Source organism: Oreochromis niloticus, linkage group LG12, assembly GCF_001858045.2.
Source record: "Oreochromis niloticus isolate F11D_XX linkage group LG12, O_niloticus_UMD_NMBU, whole genome shotgun sequence".
In the NCBI taxonomy this organism is placed as follows: domain Eukaryota; kingdom Metazoa; phylum Chordata; class Actinopteri; order Cichliformes; family Cichlidae; genus Oreochromis; species Oreochromis niloticus.
This window is the reverse complement of record NC_031977.2, coordinates 3916787-3940919: the sequence shown is the minus strand read 5'-3', so window position 1 is coordinate 3940919 and position 24133 is coordinate 3916787. Positions and strand designations below refer to the sequence as shown.

Here is a 24133-nt window from a genome sequence, read left to right as displayed (position 1 = left end):
TTGATTGATGCAAATGCTTTTTAGTAAAAACAAATGCCTATATGATGGGGCAATGCCTTTAAAACAGGAATACCACCTCAGTACATCAGCAATTCTATGAGGTACTTAGAAAGTAGGATGACTCTACTCTGTGAACTGAGTTTTGGAACCTTGTAAACCAAAACTGAAAATTTTATGTTCGTGCATCTATAGATGAGAATTTGTGTGCATGTAAAAAAGATTTGTCACAAGTTGAACTTTTTTTTTGTTAAGGTCTGGTTACAGATACAAAGCAAAAAACTATGTGTAAAACTCAAGTTCCCTGGCTGTGCGTGAGATTCAACTTGCGAGTACGAATTTTGACCCAATTTTTCTTGGTCAAAATTCTTCCTTTCTTCTTCCTTTCAGCTGATTGGTCAATGTCATGTCAATCACAAATTTAACAATCCAATCAGAGAACAGATGGGTTTGGCTGTTGGAGGGACGCTTTACTGACCTTTTACAAGGTTACAAAACTCAGTTCACAGCTGACCACAATCTGAGCCCATGAAGAAGCCCTTTGAAATGGGAAAATTGAGATGTGGTGGGCTTGCAGCTGCAAGAAAAAGTCAGTCCCTTGGAATCGCATGGATTTCTGCATTGATTTCTCAAAATGTGGACAGATCATCTAAGTTATAATTAAAGTTATAATTTAAGACCAATCCAATATAACTAAACTAAAAAAAAACACTCGTAATTGCTATGAGTTTAATCAACATACTGAGTATTCATACATGGGGAATATTGGGGGGGGATGGGTTAACAGAAGCTCCTTCAACAGCAGAAATTCCATCAGATCTTCCTTGAAGCTGCTTATGACAATGACAAAGAGAAATTTTGGACGATTCCTGTCTCAGTTTATCAATATTTTCTGTAATGGACTTTTTGTGTTATAACACAATTGATTCTATTGTTTTTCCTTCCCACTGTTGCCAGGAGAAATAAATGGGTAAAAGCTGCACTTATACTGCATGATTTTTATTAGATTGCTTTCTAATAAGTTGGGACAGTATGGAAAATGCAAATAAAAAAAAGAAAGTAGTGATTTCTAAATTGACTTTGACTTGTATTTCATTCAGACCTGGAACACATTCCAAAAAAGGTTGGGACAGGAGCAATTTAGGGCTAGTAATCAGGTAAATTGGTTAAATAATGATATGATTTGAAACCGGTGATGTCAACAGGTGATTGTAATTATGATTTGGTACAAAAGCAGCATCCAAGAAAGATCTAGTCCTTTAGGAGCAAAGATAGGCCAAGGATCTCCGGTTTGCTAACAAATACGGGAAGAAATTATTGAAATGTGTAAAAGCAATTCTCCTCAAAGAAAGATAGGAAGAGATTTGGATATTTCACCTTAAACAGTGCATAACATAATTAAAAATTCAAGGAATCTGGAGGAATTTCAGTGCGTAAAGGACAGGGGCGCAAACCTAAGCTGAACAACCGTGATCTCTGATCCCTTAGGCAGCACTGCATCAAGAATCTCATTCATCTAAAAGTGATATCACCACATGGGCTCAGGGCTACTTTGGCAAGCCTTTGTCAAATATGACAATACATAGTTACATCCACAAATGCCAGTTAAAACTGTACTGTGCCAAAAGCGCAGTCCAATTCCCTGGGCTTGGAGGCATCTGGGATGGACCATCATACAGTGGAAACATGTACTGTGGTCAGGTGAATCAATATTTCAGGTATTTTTTGGGAGAAAAGCATGCCGTGTGCTCCGGACCAAAGAAAAAAAGGATCATCCAGACTGTTTCCAGCTTTTGGACTTTGGCCAAGTCCGAGATGAAGATGATAACGCGCAGCTAACAGAAGAGGCTAACGTTAGCCCCCATGGGGCTAGCCGAGGCCACTCTCCCACCCGCGATGGTTCTGGGACAGAAGACGAGGATGATCCGGCAAGTTTGACGCTGATACTGAAAGAATTGAGAGGCGTTGGCAAAGAGGTGAAAGAATTTCGAAAAGATATGAAATCGCAACTGCTGGAAATAAGAGGCGAGCTGGACAAAGTCAACGCATGGCTCAACGATGTGTAAACCAGGGTTGCTGAACACGAAGATAAGCTCCAGAGCACAGAGGAGATTTTGTCTGAGATATTAACAATGCAGGAAAAGCTTCAAACAAAACTGACATTGGAGGCCTACTCGAGGAGGGAGTCGCTCAGACTATATGGGGTGCCGGAGGGAGCAGAATCGGGAGCACCATCTATGCCCCACTTTGTGGAGAAGCTATTCCGGGAGAATCTCGCCATCCCACCATCAACAGCACTACAAATCCAGAGAGCACACAGAGCGTTATCGTCACCCCCTCCAGATGGCTCCCAACCCAGATTGATCCTGGTAAAATTCCTGTGCTTCACTGTCAAAGAAGAAGTGCAGAGGCTTGCTTGGCAGAAGAAAGATTTTATGTGGAATTCCAGCAAGATCAACCTCGACCAAGACTACCCCCCTGAGATCATGGCTATGCAGAGGCATGAAAGATCCTAAAAGAGAAGAATCTACGGTTTAGGACCCTCTATCCAGCGCGCCTTAAGGTTTTTATCGAAGAAGGAGTGAAAACCTATAAGACGGTGGAGAATGCAACGGCGGACCTGGCGAGTCAGGGCCTGCCGGGAAAGGTGATCATACCACCGGCAACTCCCAGAGAAAAACTACAAAGATACCTGCTGTGGCAGGGAGCTGGCGGTTGGCGCCCGCAACAGAACCGAGGAGTTGCTGGATACAGAGAGAAGCTGCAAGTATACAGATGTGAAGAGAACTAATTTAATGTTATGTAGTCGTTATGGACAACATGGTGAATTATGTTTAATGTCGAGCTAAAATGGGTGGGGTTTCTCCGTGCTATGAGTGCCATCACAGTGGAAGGCCCCCTAACTCAGCAAGTAATAAGGAGTTCCCCTTCAAGTTGTGAGGGTGACAGTGGAAGCGATCCACTATCAGAAGCCAGCCCAGGAGCTTTTAAGCTTCAGTTATGTTCAAACGTTTTCTGCTTATTTTTAACTTTTTTCATGTGTTACTTTTTTAAGAGGGGGTTGCCTGCTGCTATTGAGTTTATGCGCTGTGGTTACTTAGTATATCTTCATGGGAAGTGAGTCAGATACTGTCTAAACTAAGGAAAGAGAAGGCCCAGATTGCACTACTTCAGGAGACACACATGAACCAAGCAGATCACTTGAGATTGAAAAGAAAGGGCTTTAAATACGTATTTTCTTCTTCCATCAAGTCTAAACACAAGAGGGGTGTACACTTATCTCTGGTACACTTAACTATGAACATATCTCAGAACTCTGTGACGAGGAAGGCAGATTTGTTAGAATAACAGGAAGGATAGAGGGGTCTGAAATCACAATATTAAATGTTTATGCTCCCCCTGGGAGCGATTGGCTATTCTATAGAAATATTTTTTGATTTAATGGTCGACTCTCGGGGGATAGTCTGTGGGGGGGATTTTAACTTCAGGCTTGATCCTAAACTAGACTCCTCCAACCCGACTAATCAGATAACAGCACTTACCAGAAAAGTCAATTCTTATATGGTAGAGATGGGGACAATAGATGTATGGAGGGATCACTACCCATCTGTCAGAGATTTCACTCACTATTCTGGCTCATTTAAAGTCTATGCAAGGCTGGACTACTTTTTCATGTTTAATATGGATAGATTTAGGATCAAAGAATGTGACATATTAACGAGAGTTTTATCTGACCATAGTCCTATCTCTCTATCGTTGCAGGTGGCTAGGAAAAAACGTACCATTCTGTGGAAATTTAATTTGCACTTGCTTAATGATCCTATCACAGTTTCTAAAATAAAGGAAGACATTAAAAATTTTTAGAAATTAATGACACAGGGGAGGTATCTCCAACTATTCTCTGGGATACGCTCAAAGTGGAAGACATTAATGCAGATCTTTCCAGATTAAAACCAGGAAAGGCAGTTGGTCTGGATGGGTTCAGTTTAGAGATGGCATGATACCACTTTTTTATGTCCGATACCGATACCGATATCATAGATTTGGATATCTGCCGATACCGACATGAATCCGATATAGTGTATTTTTCAATCAATAAAACTGTTTTTTAATATCTTGCTCCATTTTGTATAAGTTCATACTCAAGTTTAAAAAAACAAACAAATATTAAAGCTATTCTGTTATACCTGTATGCAAAAAATACAGTGCACCCAAAATATTTAATAGTTCAGCAATACTGATCAATCTAATAAACTTAAATCCTCCATCCTCCCTATTCTGGTATTTTAAAGAGTACTTAGCGGAAATATTAAGCAACCTAACTAATAGGGTTGCCAACTCCCAGCAAAAGAAAAAATAGGGAACCACCCCACACCCTCCGCCTCATGATGCTTAATCGATGTAATCAACTTTAATTTAATGCACATGAAAAAAAATGCACAGAAATAAATTATTTTTCCACAATAATTAAATAATCAGAATCGGAATCAGAATACAGATATACTGAAATAGATTCAACATCTTTCTTTAACAGAATTGCAGACTGCACAGATGGTACCGTCCCAAAGGGAAAAAGTACTATAGCTGTTAGACTTAACAGTTTCTATATACAGCAATGGACTTCTATACATTTTACATCAGATTAAAACTTTGGGTGTAGGATTCAGATAATTATTTATTAAAAGCTATACATTTTAAATGAGAATAAGAAAGAAAAGTATGTCTTTGTGCCCCCCTTTTCCCTGTTAATGCCCTACCTGCCCCCCTGGCATAACTTTGCTAGACCCGCTCCTGCACAGTTACCAGCTGTCAGCTAAGTAGAAAAGGATCCTGGTGTAGAAAGTAATATTAAATAAATTCTAACAACAGCTTATCAAGCTTAAACGTGCTGCTGTTGTTCAGCCGCTGGTTTCCTCTTTCTGGTGCAAAGTGGGCCAAAAACAAACGAGAGACGGGAGCCACGACAGAAAAGCCGATCAGCTGATCATTGATCAGTTTCATGATTGAAGTAGCAACAGGAGAGGGAAGGAGAGAGAAGAGGCAGTCGCTCCATATATCGGTTGTTAAGCTTAACGTGGGAATGCTTTACAAACATTCAGAGATGAACTTAGACACATGCTTTACTTCCTTCTGGGATAACTTTCTCGAAGATGAAATGCCGGTTTGGTAGCGAGGCTCCAAATGCTCAACCAGACCGCCGAGAGGTCTGGCACGCCACAGCCACTCTATCACGTGACGCATACTGCTCCGACGTGCTAAGGTTATGAGCTGAGTTACGCCATGTTGCAAGTTTTGTGAGTCGCTTTCGTAATATTTAATGGATCAGATTACATTTTTTATTTCTCTCCGATATCCGATCCAGTAATTTAGGTCAGTATCAGACTGATACCGATACGTAATATCAGATCGGTCCATCTCTAGTTCAGTTCTCAGTGGTATCACAGCCTGAGGGCAGATCTAGTCCCCATATTGCTGAAGTCATTTAACTACATCCTACAGGAGGGAGAAATCCCACCCTCTTGGAGGGAGGCAACTATTTCAATTATCCCAAAAGAAGGGAAAGATAAACGAGAATGTGGAAACTATCGACCGGTCAGTGTCCTTAATTTGGATTACAAATGATTTACCTCTATTCTTGCCCGTAGACTGGAAAAGTTGCTACCTGACCTCATTAATTTAGATCAGTCTGGTTTCATTCAGTATAGACAAACAACTGACAACATTAGAAGAATATTACACATCTCTACTCAAATACAACAAAACAAAACTCAATCAATAATAGGAAGTCTCGATGCTGAGAAAGCCTTCGACTCCGTCAGATGGGTATTTTTGTACAAGGTTCTGGGGAAGTTTGGCTTTCAAGACAAGTTTATTAGAGTAATCCAAGCTCTTTATGTTCGACCTTCAGCCCGTATTAAGGTAAATGGTGATTTGTCTAAGCCCTTTATTCTGGAACGTGGCTGCAGGCAGGGTTGCGCAATCTCGCCACTTATCTTTGATTTATTTATAGAAACATTAGGCCAGTCGATTCGACAAAATTATAATATTAAGGGTATTGCATTGTCAGGAGTTGAACATAAAGTAGTAATGTTTGCCGATGATGTACTGGCCTGCCTGGGGGAGCCGGAGAGGTCGTTTACTGAATTGATGTCTACTTTAACTGATTTTGGGAAGCTATCTGGTTATAAGGTTAACATTTCAAAAACACAGGTGATGACTTTAAATTATACAGCTCCTGCAGCTTTACATAGAAAATTTAAAGTAAATTGGGATAATGAGAAAATTAAGTACCTGGGAACAATGTTCCCTCTAATTTTTCATGTGTTTGAGCAAACACAAAAACTCCCTGAGCGGTCCCATCGACCACTGTAAGCAACATTAGACGTGTGCACTGTGGTCACGCCAGCATTGAATCCAGTTACATGGTTTATCAAAACAATCAAATTACAGCATTTATATTTATGTTAGACTACTTTTAATTAAGTGCTTTAGCCCACTTACAATAAAAATTATAAGAAGTCTTGTTCATGACCTGTGTAGTATGTTAACACTATTGGAAGTATGTTAACACTATTGGAAGTAAAAATAACTCCAATTATCCAATTTTGAAAACACAACTTTCTTTCTTCTTTTTTTTTCTAAAGCTCTGACTTGTATTATGAGTATGAGTCTGTGGTCTGGGAGAGAGTCCTGTAACTCTCTGTCTGCAAAATACAGTATATAATGACCAATGTTGGGCAATTAATTATATATTTACTTCTTCAAAAAAGTAACTGAGTTTTGCCAACAACAAAGTTTTTTGCAGCTATTTACCTAAAACTGCAGCCAAGGCGTTTTTTTAAATAAACATTTCAAACTATTTACAGAACAATCAGGTGTTCTCCATCAAATTTGATGCCACACAAATTATTTATGCCACTCCAAAAAATAATTTCTGTCCACAGGTATCAGGCCCGTGATGTTCTCCTGGAAACCTCACAAGCCTGATACCTGCAGGCCTGACAAATATAGATGAATCACTCTTGTAACACCTGTAACATTCAGCAGTCGCCTCATTGTTCTGACACACACAACAAAACTATTGATTACACTACACACTAACTACACAAGACAACACACTGAAAACACACTTTCCTAATAAAACGCTGTTTTACCGTTTATTCCTGCAGTAAATACAAACAACGATAATATTCAGGAAAAAAACAAACATTGCATATATTTTTTATCATAACTCTGGTTTTACGTGGCCTATCAACACAATTTAAAAACTGGTATAAAGTCCACACGTTTTCTGTCAATTGTTCCATCTGTCCTGCTCACATCTCCAATGGTTGTACACGATGTCATTAACGTGGCTTCACTCCACATCAGCCACGCCGCTTTGCTCGCTAAAACACCGGTGTCTGCACATAAGGACGCTGTCATAGCCTGTCAACAACGTTGATTAGCTGCGTATATACGAATGTGAATCGCATGATTGGCTGGAGCAGCCAGTCACCGGTCACTTACTGACTCACACTGTAAAACAGAATGAATTGTTAACGTATTTATTTTAATTTCAATTCAGGTTAGATTTTTTTTGTGCGCAACGCAGATTTTCTGTGCACGGAGACCGTGCCAGCAGTGCGCGATTGCGCACCCGCGCACCCGCGCAGCTTAGAGGGAACATTGCCTGGGAATATATCTGACTGTGGACCTCTCAGGGCTCTTTCAGGCAAACTATGAGCCAATATCTGCAAGTATAAAAGCTGATATGCACAGATGGAATCTGGTCTCCTCCTTGAGTCTCAGCTCCTGGGTAACTGCAATTAAGATGAACATGCTCCCCAGACTGCTTTACCTTTTTAGAAACTTGCCAACAGAAGTGAGCGATTACCAATTCATTGAGTGGGACAAATGCATCTCCAGATTTATCTGGCAGGGCCAAAAGCCAAGGATTAAATATGCCACCCTCCAGCTCCCCAAGGAAAAGGGAGGATTGGGTCTCCCCTGCCTCAGGAATTATTATTATGCCGCTCAAATAACCCCCTCTTATATTGGTCCAACAAGTCATACATAGCTAGGTGGAAGGAACTGGAGTCCAGCCTGTTGGACCGATTCCCCCTACAAGCTGTAATAGCAGATAAGGGTCTAATGTGTCGGCTGGAAAAGTTGGAGAACCCTTGGTTAACCCACACCCTTCAAGTTTGGCAGAAGGTAATCAACATTTGTGGGATACACAAAATGTTAAGAATTTTCAGGTGGTTTGTTTTTGACTCAGATTTTATTCCAAACAGACATTACTCTAACTTTAAATCGTGGATATCTTATGGCCTTACAACATTCCTCTCCCTTACTCATAGAAACATTGTGCTTAGCTTTGAGACCTTGCGCGAAAAACACAACCTGACACAGTACAACTTTCACAGATACTTACAGCTGAGATCATATATTGATCATGAGTGCAAATTCTCAGACTTTACAGATGCTGAGTCACATTTTTTCCACATCCTGAAAAATGCTACAACCATGATCCTAAATCTATTTCTAAACTATACAAAGCCCTCTCTAGTGCCAGCAAGGATAACACTTTATACATTAAAGATAAATGGGAAAGGGAATCAGGGATTGCTATTTCTGTGGGGGAGTGGGAAAATGTTTGGTCCTGCCAGTGGTCCACATCCAGTTCTATGAGCTGTAGGGAACACGGCTGGAAGAATAATATTAGATACTTCAAGACACCATATCAGGAGAGTTTTAAAGGTACTCGTATGCAATGCTGGAGACAATGTGTCTCGACTGTTGCTAATCATTTTCATGTCTTTTGGGACTGTCCCAGGTTAAAAATTTTCTGGATGGGTGTCCAGGCCTCCTTAAGCGCAGTCTTTAACACTCAAATTCCTCTAGATTTTAAGGTCTTATACATGGGTCTGGCCCCTTTTCTGGAACGTAGGAGTGAGATTAAGTTGGTGCAATTACTCTTGGTGGCAAGTAAAAAAACAATTACAAGAAGATGGTTAAGCCCAGTCCAGCCTACCCTGGATGACTGGTTTGGGATCATTTTAGAGATATTTAGGATGGGAAAAACTGACATATCTGTTAAGAAATCAAAAGGCCAAATTCTACCAAATTTGAAACAATTGGAATCTATTCATTACCCCCACAAGAGCTGACTTTACTTGATCCCACTGTTACTTGTACTTTTGTAACCTACTTATCCAAATTCTGACCACTGTTAATTCACTTGTTTCATTTATTTATTTATTTATTTTATTTTTCGCCATGACAGCAGCACGGGCAACCCCCCAGTTCATGTTTATAGTTCCATATAATGTGTTCTACCTTTATGTAATATGAGTCCCCTTCTGGAGAACATGTGAACTGATGAACTTTATTCATCAGGCAACTCTCCTAGTAATACAGGATAATATGCACCTGTTGATTACTGTGTTTATCATTTGTTCTCCTGGATTTAACTCTAAAAAAAACCTAGAAGCACTCTGTGTTGCCCTTAAGGCATTTCTCTGAATAAATAAGTTCATAAGTTTGAAATAAATAAATCTAAAAAGATTAAATTAAAAAAATATTACGTGTTGTTAAAATCAATAATTCATGCTTTACATACGTTTTAGTTAAAGGGAAAATATCCCTAAAATGTATTTCCTGTTCTGGCAGCGCACTTCCGGTTCCGGTCAAGCACTTCCGGTTTTGGTCATGCACTCAGTTTTTGCTGAGAAACAGGCTCTACATGCTAAAGGCAGTATGGAGATGTAATCAGATGCCATCTACTCTGAATTATCAGGCTGGAACGCCGTAAGTTACTTTATATGACAGTTTATACAGATAGCTTTGGATATTAATGTATATTTTGCTAACATGAATGTTTTAGTGAGAGTAGTGCACTTTATTGATGTAAACATGTTTCTACCTGTTGAGATGGAGTTTATTTTCTGTCATTTCAGTTTTCACCACATATTCATGGAGACAATTAAACAAGCTGCAACTAAACTCCAGGGTCTTCATTTGTGGTTTAACACGGTGCCACCAACATCCTTGTTGAAAACACTACACACTCTGTTTTCATGTTATTCATATATTGCTATGTTGATGAATTTTTCTTGTCCATTCCAAATAAAGATATAATTTTAAAAAAAAATCATGAGGATAGGGATGGGTACCGGTGTCGTTCTGACATAAACGGCAGTAACCAGACAGAAAAGCAGCGCACATTTCGGTGCTTTATTTCGGTGCTTTTTTTTTTCCTGTGCCAATTCTAGCCAATCATTTTACATTTCCGAGGATAGTAGGCGGGGCCAGGTACATACGTTCTTTTAGAGCAGAGCTATAGATTAAAAATGCCCAAGGTCAAAAGTCTGGCTGTACTTCACAGCAAAAGATGCAAACTCAGCAGCCTGCAACAAGTGCTTTAAGCTGATACTGTGATACTGTCAAAGGAGGTAACACCTCAAATCTGATGAAACACCTGGCGACACATAGCGTTTTTTTTAAAGCCGAGAAATGCGCCGTGTTTGATAGCTTGCTGCGAGACCTCACACCCTGCACATCTACTGCGGGTGTGGTGCCTGTTATCGGACCCGGAGTTAGCAACATCCCCCAAAAACCCAAAGAGGAGAGTCCTGGCCCCTAGCCCTGCCAGTGTAGCAGAAATGATGACGGATGATGATGGCAGCACCAGCCATTCTCCTCTGCGTGAGTAGCTTCATGTTGTTCGTGTCATGATCCTGGGTCCTTTGACCCGGCGTTTTGTGTTTTTCTTTTATTGTAATTTTGGTGCTGCTCTTCCTCTGTTTAGGTTTTATTCTGTTCTGCCATGTTTTCCTTTGTTATGTCCGCGTTTCATAGTCTGTGTCCTTGCATGTATTAGTTCCTGTTTTATTGTGAAGGTCTGTGTCTTATGTGAGTGTTTTCAGTTTGCCTCCCTAGTCTCGTCACGTTATCACTCCTAGCTGTGTCTCCCACCTGTGTGTAATCTCCCTTTGTTCTCTGAGTGTTTTTAAGTCGTGTCTTCTGTCTTAGTCATTGCTGGTTCGTCTGCGTTAGTCCCCTCCGTCATTCTGTGTTGTTTCCCCTCGGTCTCCCTGCGTCTCTCCATGTGTATTTCCCCGGACCTCCCTGCATCTTCGTTTCTGGTTTGTTTTGTTAGTGTTACCCAGTTTAGGTTCTAGTTTCATATTCCCAGTGCCTTTGTTGTTAGTATTTTCTTCGTTAATAAATACTCACCTGCACCTGAGCTGCCGCTTCCTGGTCCTAAATTGTTCCCACACGGCTTGCCCCGGCAAACCGTGAGAGTTCGTGTGTAATTAACGTTGAGTAGGCTAACCACATTATTACATTAATGCATGTAAGGTGAACTAGCAAACACCGTCGTAGTTACATGCGGCTGTCTTCTTGTTTGATGGCAGATACTCCCTTCACCCTGGCCAAAAAGGCTAAAATGACCAAAGAAAAAGTGGAAAACAGTTAAACATGAGAGGTTTTTGGACAAAGTTTGTGTTTTTTTCCATTGTTTAAGCACTGCTTCCAGCCAAGAGTGATACCATATATGCCCTATAGCTGCAGAAAAGGCTAACATTGTTATCTTTTTTAAAAAAAACCAGCTAAACATGAGAGGTTTTTGGACCAATTTTGTGTTCTCCATTCTTTAAGCACCGGTTTGAGCACCGTTTAAGCACCGGCACCGTTTCTAAAGTACCGGTTTGGCACCGGTATTGGATAAAACCTAAACGATACCCATCCCTACATGTGGAACACATTAAATAATGTGCTGTTGTATTGTTTTCAATATAATACAGGTCAAAGATAATTTAACAAAGTACTGTTTTCAGTTTGATTTTTATTTAACATACTCTACCAACTTTTTCTGATTTGGGGTTGTATTATTTTGCTCCAACATGGGCCCCACTCTGTTATGTGCCTTTTCTGTTATTAGTTTATTCGGACTGTCTTTGGTAATAATTGTGACTTAGGTGAATATTAAAATGTTTGAGTAACTGAGTAATCAATACAGAAATCCTGCTGGAAGTTCCAGTTCAATGTCTTTAAACCTTGTGAACAAGGTGACCACAGTGTAAAGATTTCCTCAAATGTAACTTGGTCACAGTATAAGTCAAAGCATAGCTAGAATGTGATGATGACTACACTGTTTGCATTTGCCCCTGTGTTAACATGCAAATTTCCTTATTTAGATTGGCTATCCAGATAAAGATAACGTGATCAGCTAGAAATAGTGTCTAGGTTAAATCAAGGTTTAGCACCTCTAATATTCTAACACAAAAAGAAAGAAACACCCACACAAACGCATACAGACACATGCACGCAACAGATATTTCCACACAGTGGATAGACTGAGATGATATGACAGAAAGATGAGGAAAAAAAAGGGCAGTACAGACAGAACAGACAGAACCACAGAATCAAAATCACATATACAAAACATTTCTTCCACAGAAAAGCAACACAAGCTAGACATAACCACACACACCTGGACATACATACTTGCACACACATACGCACGTACACGCACACACACTCCCACACACACACACATGGATGCAAAACTCACTGCTCCACAAAATAAAACCCAAACTAAGGTATACCACTGAAAAGAAATACTGATGCAAGGGAGCAATTTCCCTCCATATACATTGTATATCTTAATCAAGCATTCTTAATTAAGGTCTATGTTCTTATAATTAGGGATGGGTATTAATCCAAAGCAGCAGCTACTATTAGCAAAACGGTAAGACAGAAAAGATGAGGGACTTACACTCAAAATATCAGAGCACTAGCAAAACAAAGAAATGTGGGAAAAGTGCAGAGCAAAGACATTGGCTTGAGTTCACGCCAATGGAAAAAAGATTGTTGAGAAGAGGGAAGAAAGTGGCAGAAGAGGAGGGTCTACCTTGTAGGCGACTCTTGGTGGACATTTCTTTCCCAAACCTAAGGGTGGGGACATGTGGAGCAGCATCTGATACATATCGAGGTACTTGATACGGCCACTTCACAGGGTAGGAAATCAAAACATAAATAGAATGCAAACAGAGAAGGATGGGAAGTTAGAGAAGGGGAAAAAGAAATAAAATGAAATCAACAAAACAGCAGAATAATGGGAAGGAAAAACAGAAATCTGTTGTTAATAGATTTCCTTGAGTGAGATGGAAGGTATATGCCATCCTCGGCCACTGTGTCAGGGCGCAGGGATGGATGCACCGCTATGGAGCTCAGGATTCCTGAGAGGAAACATGGAATGGTAAAGAGTGAGTCAAGGGAGGAGGGGAGAAAAATGGGACAATGTTCAGACCCACACAGGATGCTGATGAAAGGAAAGAGAAATGACAGCAGTGTAATGGGGATGTCTGCCACAGCATGCTTGCAGACATCTCACTGGTACTACAACCAGGGTGCACGGAGACAAAGGTTTCAATGCCAGCCTGAAATCTGCTGTGGTTGCTCGTAGCCTAACTTTCACGAGGCAGATATGTACAAAAAAGATAACATTGTTCTTGATTGTTTTGATTTGCCATAACTGAATTGAATTTAAGACTTTTTAAGGCTCAGTCTGTAAAGTAAAATGCAGTCTGCAGTTGAAACGTTACAGACAGAAGAAAGTGGTATGGCAGGCAACATGTTGGGACAGCTTTGAAAACTTTGTTTCCACTCCAGGATCATCAACCAAAGCCAGACAGTTTGAAGGGGCAAGTGCTAGTGTAAAGGCGATTTCATTGGTGCACAGCCATTCAGTTAAAATTCTCTTGGCATAGAGGTACACAAAGCACCCTAGTGACGGAAATGTCTGGTATTTGCAAACCTTGTATGCTACCCTATTAGGGCAGTTCTTCCCTAAGCCAAGGGGGGGTGAGATAACACGTAACAAATTGTACATATCCTTATAGGAAATCCGTCCGCTGCGGAAAAGAACAAGCACATAAATAAACAACCATTCAGGACAGCTTCAAAAACAAAAAAACAAAACAAAACAAAACAACACAATAAACAACAAAAAAAACAAACCAAAATCCCAATAATCATCAGAGGGCTGACTGCAAATAACAAGGTACAGGAATGAGGCCTTGTTCAGTCACCATAGTCACAAACAGGGGAGAGAGGAGTAAGGCTAGAGAGTTCTTTCCTCCACTTTACTGTGTATTCTGTTCTCTGGGGCCAGATGAAGGCTTTAACATACCACGCAGCTGGGTCGTACTCAGCCCAAACCCGGATAAACTCATCGAGATGATGAGGCCCCAGGATGGACGAGTCTCTGGTCAGATACTCAAAGTTATCCATTATGACAGCCACAAACAGGTTCAGCATCTAGAAGACAGACATCAGGTAGTTAGACCTGTGTTTTGACCTGGTTAGAACAGTGTCAATAAAACCTGAGTCTACGTGGAAGGCATTTTTGGAAGGAAATTAAATCCACACTGTGTTAAGTTCAACTTTGCTGCTTTCCATGGTTTTCTGCTGGTACAGCTTCTATAGTCTCTAAGGCCAACTAGAGGTTACCAAGGTAGGAACCATAGAAAACAGTGCCAGTTATGGTATTAGGTTAGTGCCCCTTAGCATGTCATATGAGCATGAAAAAACATGTTAATATAAGCATACCTGCAAAGCACAAACGGACAAGAAAAATTAACAAATTACAGAGCCTAACTTTTATATTGTATACATAAACTAATTCCTAATTATGGTTTGAAGATGCTATGAATAATAATTGAATTTAACACTTTTTAATGTTTAATCTGATAAAACAGATGTAAAATACAGCCTGCTGCTGAAACGTTACAGATAGGACAAAGTGGCATGGCTGGCAGCATGCTGGGACAGTTCTAAGGGACAAGAAGCTTTTACAAATTATATAAAGAAGCAACAGTACAAAATATTACTAACAATTTACACATTTAATACCCAGAGGAAATTTATGAGAAATTTTAAGATCATATTTTCAATTTTAATTTCACACTTTAATGGAACCCTGTTCCATGGCTGTAGAGGCAGAACAATTTAGCTATATTGCCTCTTAAACTTGTCTATAGCCTTGCATCTGTCTATATACCCTGTTACTAAGTAATGTACAGAAGTACTTTAATGCCATTAACTTTAATGCCAACTCTACGCATTCTGTGGATTCTGATTTATTCTTTTTTCCATTTTTAAAAACCTTTTCTTATATTTTGATTATGACTTTTCACTATTACTGTTTTACCTTAATAGTGTGGAATAGTGGAATACTGGTTGTGTTTATCTTCTCAGGGAGCAAAAATCCTGCACTGATAAACTCATTAACAAGTGTTGATTTATTCATTCATTAACAATTTGAGGAAATGACCAGTAATGATCATTACTCTGTCCCAGATATGTGATGACTAACTAGCACTTGCGTATTTCTGATTAGTTGGCTTAAAGCTGGGCGGGTGCAAGGGTTCACAATAAGTTTTATATTTACTCTGTGTTGTGATCAGCAATTCAGACATAAATATTATAAAATAGCAGAATGAAGAGTTTGGCCTCTTTGGCCAATAGTTAAACAATCAAATGTGTCAGCTGCAATGGTGACATTTAGGCTTCAGTACTGACCAGGAAGGAGCAGAGAAAAATGAAAGAGACAAAGTAGAAGTAGGCAAAATCGCTGCCACACTCTTTCCCGTCGGTCCCTGATCGCTCATCACATGTACGGTGACTCAAGCACGATAACATGATCTCATGCCAAGCCTCTCCAGTTGCACTCCTGGTCCATTATAGAGAGAGAAGTGAGAAGAGGAAAGAGAGAAACAGACATGGTTAGAATGAAGACATTGACAACATTGTGCGTCACCCCAGTTCAGCTTCAGCAAAGTTAAAATTTATTGTGAAGCACTTTGATGTACGCTAGTCTTTTAAATGTGCTATAGAAATAAATTTTGACTTGACTTAAAATAACACGGTTGATTTTTTAATATTTTTGGTGAAGGAAAAACTAAAAAGAAAAAAGATCAGTCTGATGCTAATATGTCTTGCAGAAAAAAGTCCAGTCTGTTTCTTATTAAAGCGGCACATATATATACACACACACACACACACACAGATACATATATATACATATACATACACATACATATATACACATATACACATACATATACACACATATTTACATACATATACACACACACACACACATATATATATATATATATATATATGTATATATGTATATATATATATACACATATATATACATTTTTTTTAAAAAAACACCCATCTCGCCCCCTGCGGGCGGTTTTATCCTTCAAGCTCGGGTCCTCTACCAGAGGCCTGGGAGCTTGAGGGTCCTGCGCAGTATCTTAGCTGTTCCCAGGACTGTGCTCTTCTGGACAGAGATCTCCGATGTTGTTCCCGGGATCTGCTGGAGCCACTCACCTAGCTTGGGAGTCACCGCACCTAGTGCTCCGATTACCACGGGGACCACCGTTACCTTCACCCTCCACATCCTCTCGAGCTCTTCTCTGAGCCCTTGGTATTTCTCCAGCTTCTCGTGTTCCTTCTTCCTGATATTGCTGTCATTCGGAACCGCTATATATACACACCGCTATGTGTGTATATATACACACACACACACACACACACACACATACATATATATATATATATATATATATATATATATATATATATATATATATATATGTATGTATGTATATATATGTAGGTCCCTCATCCTATGCAGACATAGAGGACAGTTACAAGTACCTCCCGCAGGCGAATGGGAACCATGAAGAGGCCGCTAGAAAGGCAAGTCCTGAGGAGTCAGCTGAACGGTAAGAACAAGATCCAGGCCATCAACACCTACGCCCTGCCCGTGATCAGGTACCCTGCTGGGGTAATAGGCTGGCCAAAGGAGGAGATAGAAGCCACTGACATCAAGGCAAGAAAGCTCCTTACCATGCATGGAGGGTTTCACCCCAAGTCAAGCACCCTGAGGCTGTACGCTAAGCGGAAGGAAGGGGGCCGGGGACTGGTGAGTGTCAGCACCACAGTCCAGGATGAGACAACGAACATCCAAGAATACATTGGGAAGATGGCCCCAACTGACCGAGTGCTCAGTGAATACCTCAGGCAGCAGAAACCCAAGAAAGAGGAGGGAGACGAGGAACCATCATGGAAGGACAGGCCCCTGCATGGTATGTACCACCGGCAGATAGAGGAGGTGGCTGATATCCAGAAATCCTACCAGTGGCTGGACAAAGCTGGACTGAAAGACAGCACAGAGGCACTGATCATGGCAGCACAAGAACAAGCTCTGAGTACAAGATCCATAGAGCCTGGGGTCTATCACACCAGGCAAGACCCCAGGTGCAGGCTGTGTAAAGATGCCCCAGAGACAATCCAGCACATAACAGCAGGGTGCAAGATGCTAGCAGGCAAGGCATACATGGAACGCCATAACCAAGTGGCCGGCATAGTGTACAGGAACATCTGTGCCGAGTATAACCTGGAAGTCCCAAGGTCAAAATGGGAGATGCCCCCAAGGGTGGTGGAGAATGACCGAGCTAAGATCCTGTGGGTCTTCCAGATACAGACAGACAAAATGGTGGTGGCTAACCAACCGGACATAGTGGTGGTAGACAAACAGGAGATGACGGCCGTAGTGATCGATGTAGCGGTTCCAAATGACAGCAATATCAGGAAGAAGGAACACGAGAAGCTGGAGAAATACCAAGGGCTCAGAGAAGAGCTCGAGAGGATGTGGAGGGTGAAGGTAACGGTGGTCCCCGTGGTAATCGGAGCACTAGGTGCGGTGACTCCCAAGCTAGGCGAGTGGCTCCAGCAGATCCCGGGAACAACATCGGACATCTCTGTCCAGAAGAGCGCAGTCCTAGGAACAGCTAAGATACTGCGCAGGACCCTCAAGCTCCCAGGCCTCTGGTAGAGGACCCAAGCTTGAAGGATAAAACCGCCCGCAGGGGCGTGCTGGGTGTTTTTATATATATACACACACACACACACACACACACACACACACATACATATATATATATATATATATATATATATATATATATATATATATATATATATATATATATATATGTGTGTGTGTGTGTGTGTGTGTGTATATATGTGGCGCTGTATACCTATGGAATCTTTGATACCCAGCAACCAGATTGACGGCAAAACAACTAGTAGCTCAGTGTTCCAACATTCAGAAGAAAGAGCTGCTCTCAAGGCCAGAGATTGATGAGGTACAAAACACATGCTATGTCTAGGGGCGAGCCAGGACGACAGGTCAGGGGGGAGATATCATCACCCCCCACCCAAGATAGGGTAGCAAGCCCCAATTGCAATGGAAGAAGGATTGTTGAGTACGAGAGGAACTGACCTGAGAGATAGAATCATGGTGAAGCTTGAAACCTGGATCCTCTGTAGACTACGTGAAGTACCTTACGTGAAGTAACCTACTAGATGTTGTGAATGCAGCACCACGGCAACAGTTATCAGTTAGATGTTTGGCTACAAGCTGAACAGCTACAAGGAGCAGTACCCACCATGGAGAAGGAGACTAGAGACCAAGATCAAGATAGCATGGAGGGAGGATAGCCAACTATCAGAGCTGCAGAAAGGTGCAATGAAGAAGGTGCCTAAGAAATACAGCAAGCTGTCCATACCTGAGGCCTTGGAAACTGCCAAGCAACGACTCACAGCCTTGGCCAGCCGCTTGAAGAGATACACCAAAGAGATTGAAGGCAGGAGAATAAACCAGTTGTTCTCCACAGAACCAGCCAAGGTGTACTCTCAGTGGCAAGGGAACAGAAGAGAACAGCACCACCAAGGCTGGAGACAGAGCAATACTGGAAGAACACATGGGAGAAGGATGCCATCCATAACAGCAATACTCAGTGGCTAGTGGATCTGAGAGCAGACCACAGAGACCTCCCTGAACAGGGTTTAGTAACCATCACAGTGGCAGATATTCAAGAAAGGGTCTCCAGTATGAAGAGTTGGACAGCACCAGGCCCCGGCATGGTTCATGCCTACTGGCTGAAGAAGCTGACGGTACTCCATGAGCATCTGGCAGTACAAATGAACCAGCTGCTAGCTGATGAGAGACACCCAGAATGGCTAACTGAAGGCCAGACAGTCCTGATCCTCAAGGACCCCCAGAAGGGACCAGTCCTATCCAACTACCGGCCAATAACCTGTGTAACAGTAAAGACTCATAAAGTCTGCAGAGAGGATCATAGGAACAAAACTTCCTTCCATGGACTCTCTGTACACACAACGCTGCCGAAAAAGAGCAGAGAGAATTACCAGGGACCCACACCATCCAGCTCACCTTCTGCTCAGACCCACAACTATACATACAACCTGAGACAAAACAGAGCGGACAGCATCATCACACACAGAACAAGGTTTTTCAACAGCTTCTTCCCCGCAACTATCAGACTGATGGCAAAATACAAACACTGAATACTCAACATAACACTGAACACACAACAGTCAGACTGATGGCATAAAAAAAACAAAAAAAAACTGAACACTTAAAATAACACAGCACTACCTCACCTCATTTCAATATACAATGGGACAAATCACTGATTAATGTACAATATACTCACTGAAACAGATCTGTGAAACAGATTTGTGAAAATGTGCAATATTATGTGTGCAATACTAGGAAGTGTATTACCACCCTCTCTGTACAGTGTGTTTTGTATATAGTAAATACTATGATTGTTCCAATCTTTGCTTTATTTCTCTTTTTTAGTTGCTTTGTTTTTACCTTGTAAAAAATGTAACTTGACCTGGATAGCTCTGCAGCAGAATTCCAATGTGCATGGACTGTTGGTCCTGTGTGCAAATGGCAAATAAAAATCTTGAATCTTGAAAAACAGTACCACATGGAAACTCCTGTCAGACATCACAGCAAGAATATCAGAGGAGCAAAACACCAGCTACTGGCAGACAGAGCAGTCACCTGAGATTGCAAGACCAGACTGACCAACCTGTGCACCTGGATTGACTTCAAGAAGGCCTATGATTCGATATCCCACACCTGGATCCTGGAATGCCTAGAACTGTACAAGATCAACAGGACCCTAAGAGCCTTAATCAGGGACTCATGGGGGTGTGGCAAACAACACTAGAGGCCAACTTCAAGCTGATAGCACAAGTCGCCATCAAGTGCGGGATCTACCCCACTGCTGTTATGCATGGGCCTGAATCCTCTCAGCGAGATCATTAACAAGACTGGCTACGGATACCGACTACGGAATGAAGCAATTGTCAGCCACCTCCTGTACATGGATGACATCAACCTGTATGCCAAGAGCGAACAAGACATTGATTCACTGATCCACACCACCAAGATATACAGCTATAACATTGGAATGTCGTTCGGACTGGAGAGGTGTAGTCGGATGATAACAAAGAGAGGGAAGGTAGTCAGAACTCAGGGGATCGAACTACCAGAAGGCAACAATGCAGACATAGAGGACAGCTACAAGTACCTGGGGATCCCACAGGCAAATGGGAACCATGAAGAGGGCACTAGAAAAGCAAAAGAAGTACCTGCAGAGTGTCAGGCAAGTCCTGAGGAGTCAGCTGAATGGTAAGAACAAGATCAAGGGTATCAACACTTATTCTCTGCCCATGATCGAGACCCTGCTGGGATAATAGGCTGGCCAAAGGAGGACATGGAAGCCACTGACATCAAGACCAGGAAGCTCCTGATCATGCATGGAGGGTTTCACTCCAAGTCCAGCACCCTGAGGCTGTATGCTAAATGGAAGGAAGGAGGCCAGGGACTGGTGAGTGTCAGTACCACAGTCCAGGATGAGACAAGAAACATCAGGAAGATGGCCCCAACCGACCACGTGCTCAGTGAATACCTCAGGCAGCAGAAACCTAAGAAAGTGGAGGAACCATCATGGAAGGACAAGCCCTTGCATGGTATGTACCACCGGCAGATAGAGGAAGTGGCTACATCCAGAAATCCTATTCATAGCTGGACAAAGCTGGACTGAAAGACAGCACAGAGGCACTAATCATAGCAGCACAGGAACAAGCCCTGAACACAAGATCCATGGAGGGTCTACCATACCAGGCAAGACCCCAGGTGCAGGCTGTGTTAAGATGCCCCTGAGACAATCCTGCACATAACAGCAGGGTGAAAGATGTTAGCAAGCAGGGCATACATGGAACGCCATAACCAAGTGCCCGGATGGTTGGATCTTAACAAGGTTCCAAGTAGAGCTTCAACATGCAACAAGAAGAAATATGAATGAGACAAAACTTTTTGTTAGCATGCAATTTATTAGAAACACCACTTAAACTGAAACAGACTGTTTTACAGCTGATAAAAAGTTCCAACCATGCAAAATATTATTTTCTGCCATTTTTCAAGTGGTCTTAAACTTTTGATCTGGACTGTATGGGAAACTAGGAATGTATACTCAGTAAATATTTGTACTGACATTTTTGTGTGCTGCTCCCAAACACAAAATAAGCAACACAGTGTATGATGAGCAGTGCAGCGAGGAGCGCTTGGACCTCTACATTGGAGAAACCAAACAGCCACTTCATAAACGGATGGCTTCAACATAGAAGAGCCCCCTTGACACGACAAGACTCAGCTGTACATCTGGATCTAAAGGATAAAGGCCACTCTTTGGAGGCTACCAATGTTCATACTTTGGACCCAGAGGACAGATGGTTTGAAAGAGAAGTAAAAGAGGCCATCTATGTCCACTGTGAATGACCATCATTGAACAGACATCGTAAGACACTATCAGCTGCCTACAATGCAGTTTTGATATCCCTTCCCAGGTGCCTCAGCCCCCTCTTGCATGTCGCATCAGGTGTCTCACAGTTGTTTCATAAACCTCTGGTTATAATGATTGATATAATGACAATTGCTCACACCTTGGCTATTGTGATGAGGCACATGATTAATAGTAGATCAAAGACTCTCTTAAAGAACAACTGCTACTAGGGTTTAAATACCTGTGACTCTCCACCATTTTGTTTTATAACTGATGAAGCCTCTTCATCAAACCTGATCAGCATTTACGAATGAGTGATAAAATTTATTTGCTTAATGTGCTTATGGAATGTATATATTAAAGCTATGTATACCTGAACAGTAGCATGAGAGCCTGAAGGAATGTGCGGAAGTTGTTGTGGTGATTTATAGCGGTATCCTCATTCAGCTCAATGTTGCCAAACACCTAGAGCAGAAACATGGATTCAGGCCACAATATTATAATGGTAAATCACTGCATTAATATCACATTCTCTGACAGAGTAGCATCACACACCTGCATTCCAATGATGGCGTAGATAAAGAACAGCATTGCAATCAGTAAACAAACATAAGGCAGGGCCTAAAGGGAACAACAGGAAACAAAACGTATTTCATTTTTAATACCGACTCTGAGTTCTTCTAGGCAGTGTAGAAGTATGTGCGGGAAATTACTGTATGCGGCTTTGGAAGTGTACAGAAAATGTGAATATCAGGGCTAGTCAAGAATGTGTAAGCACTGTATTGTGTATGAGCACCTTAAAAGACTGAACAAAGGTCCACAGCAAAATGCGGATGGTGTATCCCTGCCTCAGCAGCTTGATGAGTCGAGCAGCTCTAAAGAGCCTCAGAAAGCTCAGGTTCAGCAGCCTGTCCTGTTAGATACAGACAAGATATGGAGCACTTACCCACCAAATATCATTGCTCAATGTTAAACACACTTATGGAAGTCAGCTGGTTACAAACAATCACATGTGGCAAAAGCATACAAGGTCAATACATTCAAGATGCCTAAATTCTGTTCATCACAGTGCTTTAAGAATTATCACTAACAGGGGGCACAAAGGCTTTCCAGATGGCACCATTTATTCATAAACTTAGACAACAATGCACAGACTGGTTGACAGCCATCAGCAAAGGAGCCTCCTAGTAAACACAACGATGGTATGACTTTGAGGTTAAGGTCACCAGGAGTGAATGGTAAATGGACTGGTTCTTATTTAGCACTTTTCTACTCTATCTGAGCACTCAAAGCACTTTATACAACGTGTATATTCACCCAAGCACTTTTTTCTAAGCTGTTTTTTAGTGCTTACTATCTAACATTCACAGGCATTCATGCTGCAATGGATGCATTGGAGAGCAACATGGGGTTAGTATCCTGACCAAGGATATTTGGCATGCAGACTGGAGCAGACTGGGATTGAACCGCAAACCTTCCGGTTAGTAGGTGACCTGCTCTACCACCAGAGCTACAGCCACCCAGAGTCAAACTTGTCCAAGGTATTTGGTAGATCCACCGATGTTATCAATTCAAAAATCTGAGGTAACTTCCTTTTCAATTATCACATTCACAACATTTTCACTGAGATTCAAACCCATCTAAGATTTTTAGATACCTCTATGGCATCAATTTGAAGCAGATAATATTTTTTTTCTCATGGGGTCAGTTTCTTGATCATTAATATGCAGTTATCATGACCATCAACGACCACAGATCAAAGACCATTGATCAATGACCACTATTCAATGGCCATGAGTACCATTCACAGAGAGTTGGGGAATGGCTGCATTATTGGACTCTAACACTACAATAATACAGGAAAACCCCAAAAATCATATGACCCCCTCTATGAGAATACACTTTGGTAAATGGCGGGAGTAACTATGGTTCCTTTAAGGTAGCCAATTGCCTTGTCATCTAATTAATGTTGAGCATGAATGGATGAATAAATGAGATTCCCACTGTCCCTTACTGCTATCAACAAAACTGCAGCCAAGGGAACAAGCTTGGCAAGAGGAATAAGACCCTGTAAAACTTGAGTCGTTGTTGACATAACCCTACTTTTATCAGAACTTGCAGAAGTCAGCCTTCTTTTATTACAACATACTAACATTGTTGTAAGCATTACAGCGTTGTTAATATGGAATTCTCTATTAGTTATATTTATGTATGTTTGTAGTAACTATGTAGTACATTTTCCTTTTTGCATCATTGTGAGGTGATATAATACTGTTTTGAATAAAGCACTCAAACAAAGAAAGTGCTTATGTCCCCAAGCAGTCAACATATTGCTTTAGAGATAATCTGATGGAAACTGAAGCTTTTTCCTAATTCGTGTGATCCTGATCTTTGACATA

General features: G+C 41.4%; 1 protein-coding gene across 21 annotated transcripts in view; it reads right to left on the bottom strand.

Moving 5' to 3' along the window:
* Positions 1-24133, bottom strand: part of LOC100710725 (voltage-dependent N-type calcium channel subunit alpha-1B) — a 219586-nt gene that overhangs the window by 41005 nt on the left and 154448 nt on the right. For 15 of the 21 annotated variants that reach the window (XM_025911919.1, XM_025911931.1, XM_025911921.1 and 12 more), the window contains 6 exons: positions 22531-22647; positions 22290-22355; positions 22108-22199; positions 15571-15721; positions 14180-14307; positions 13805-13901 (listed from right to left, as the gene is read on the bottom strand). In XM_025911919.1, coding sequence (XP_025767704.1) covers positions 13805-13901; positions 14180-14307; positions 15571-15721; positions 22108-22199; positions 22290-22355; positions 22531-22647 — 651 coding nt within the window. Of the gene's footprint in view, positions 1-12898; positions 12996-13804; positions 13902-14179; positions 14308-15570; positions 15722-22107; positions 22200-22289; positions 22356-22530; positions 22648-24133 lie in introns of all 21 variants that reach the window. The other 6 variants (XM_025911920.1, XM_025911922.1, XM_025911927.1 and 3 more) reach the window with 2 other exon arrangements.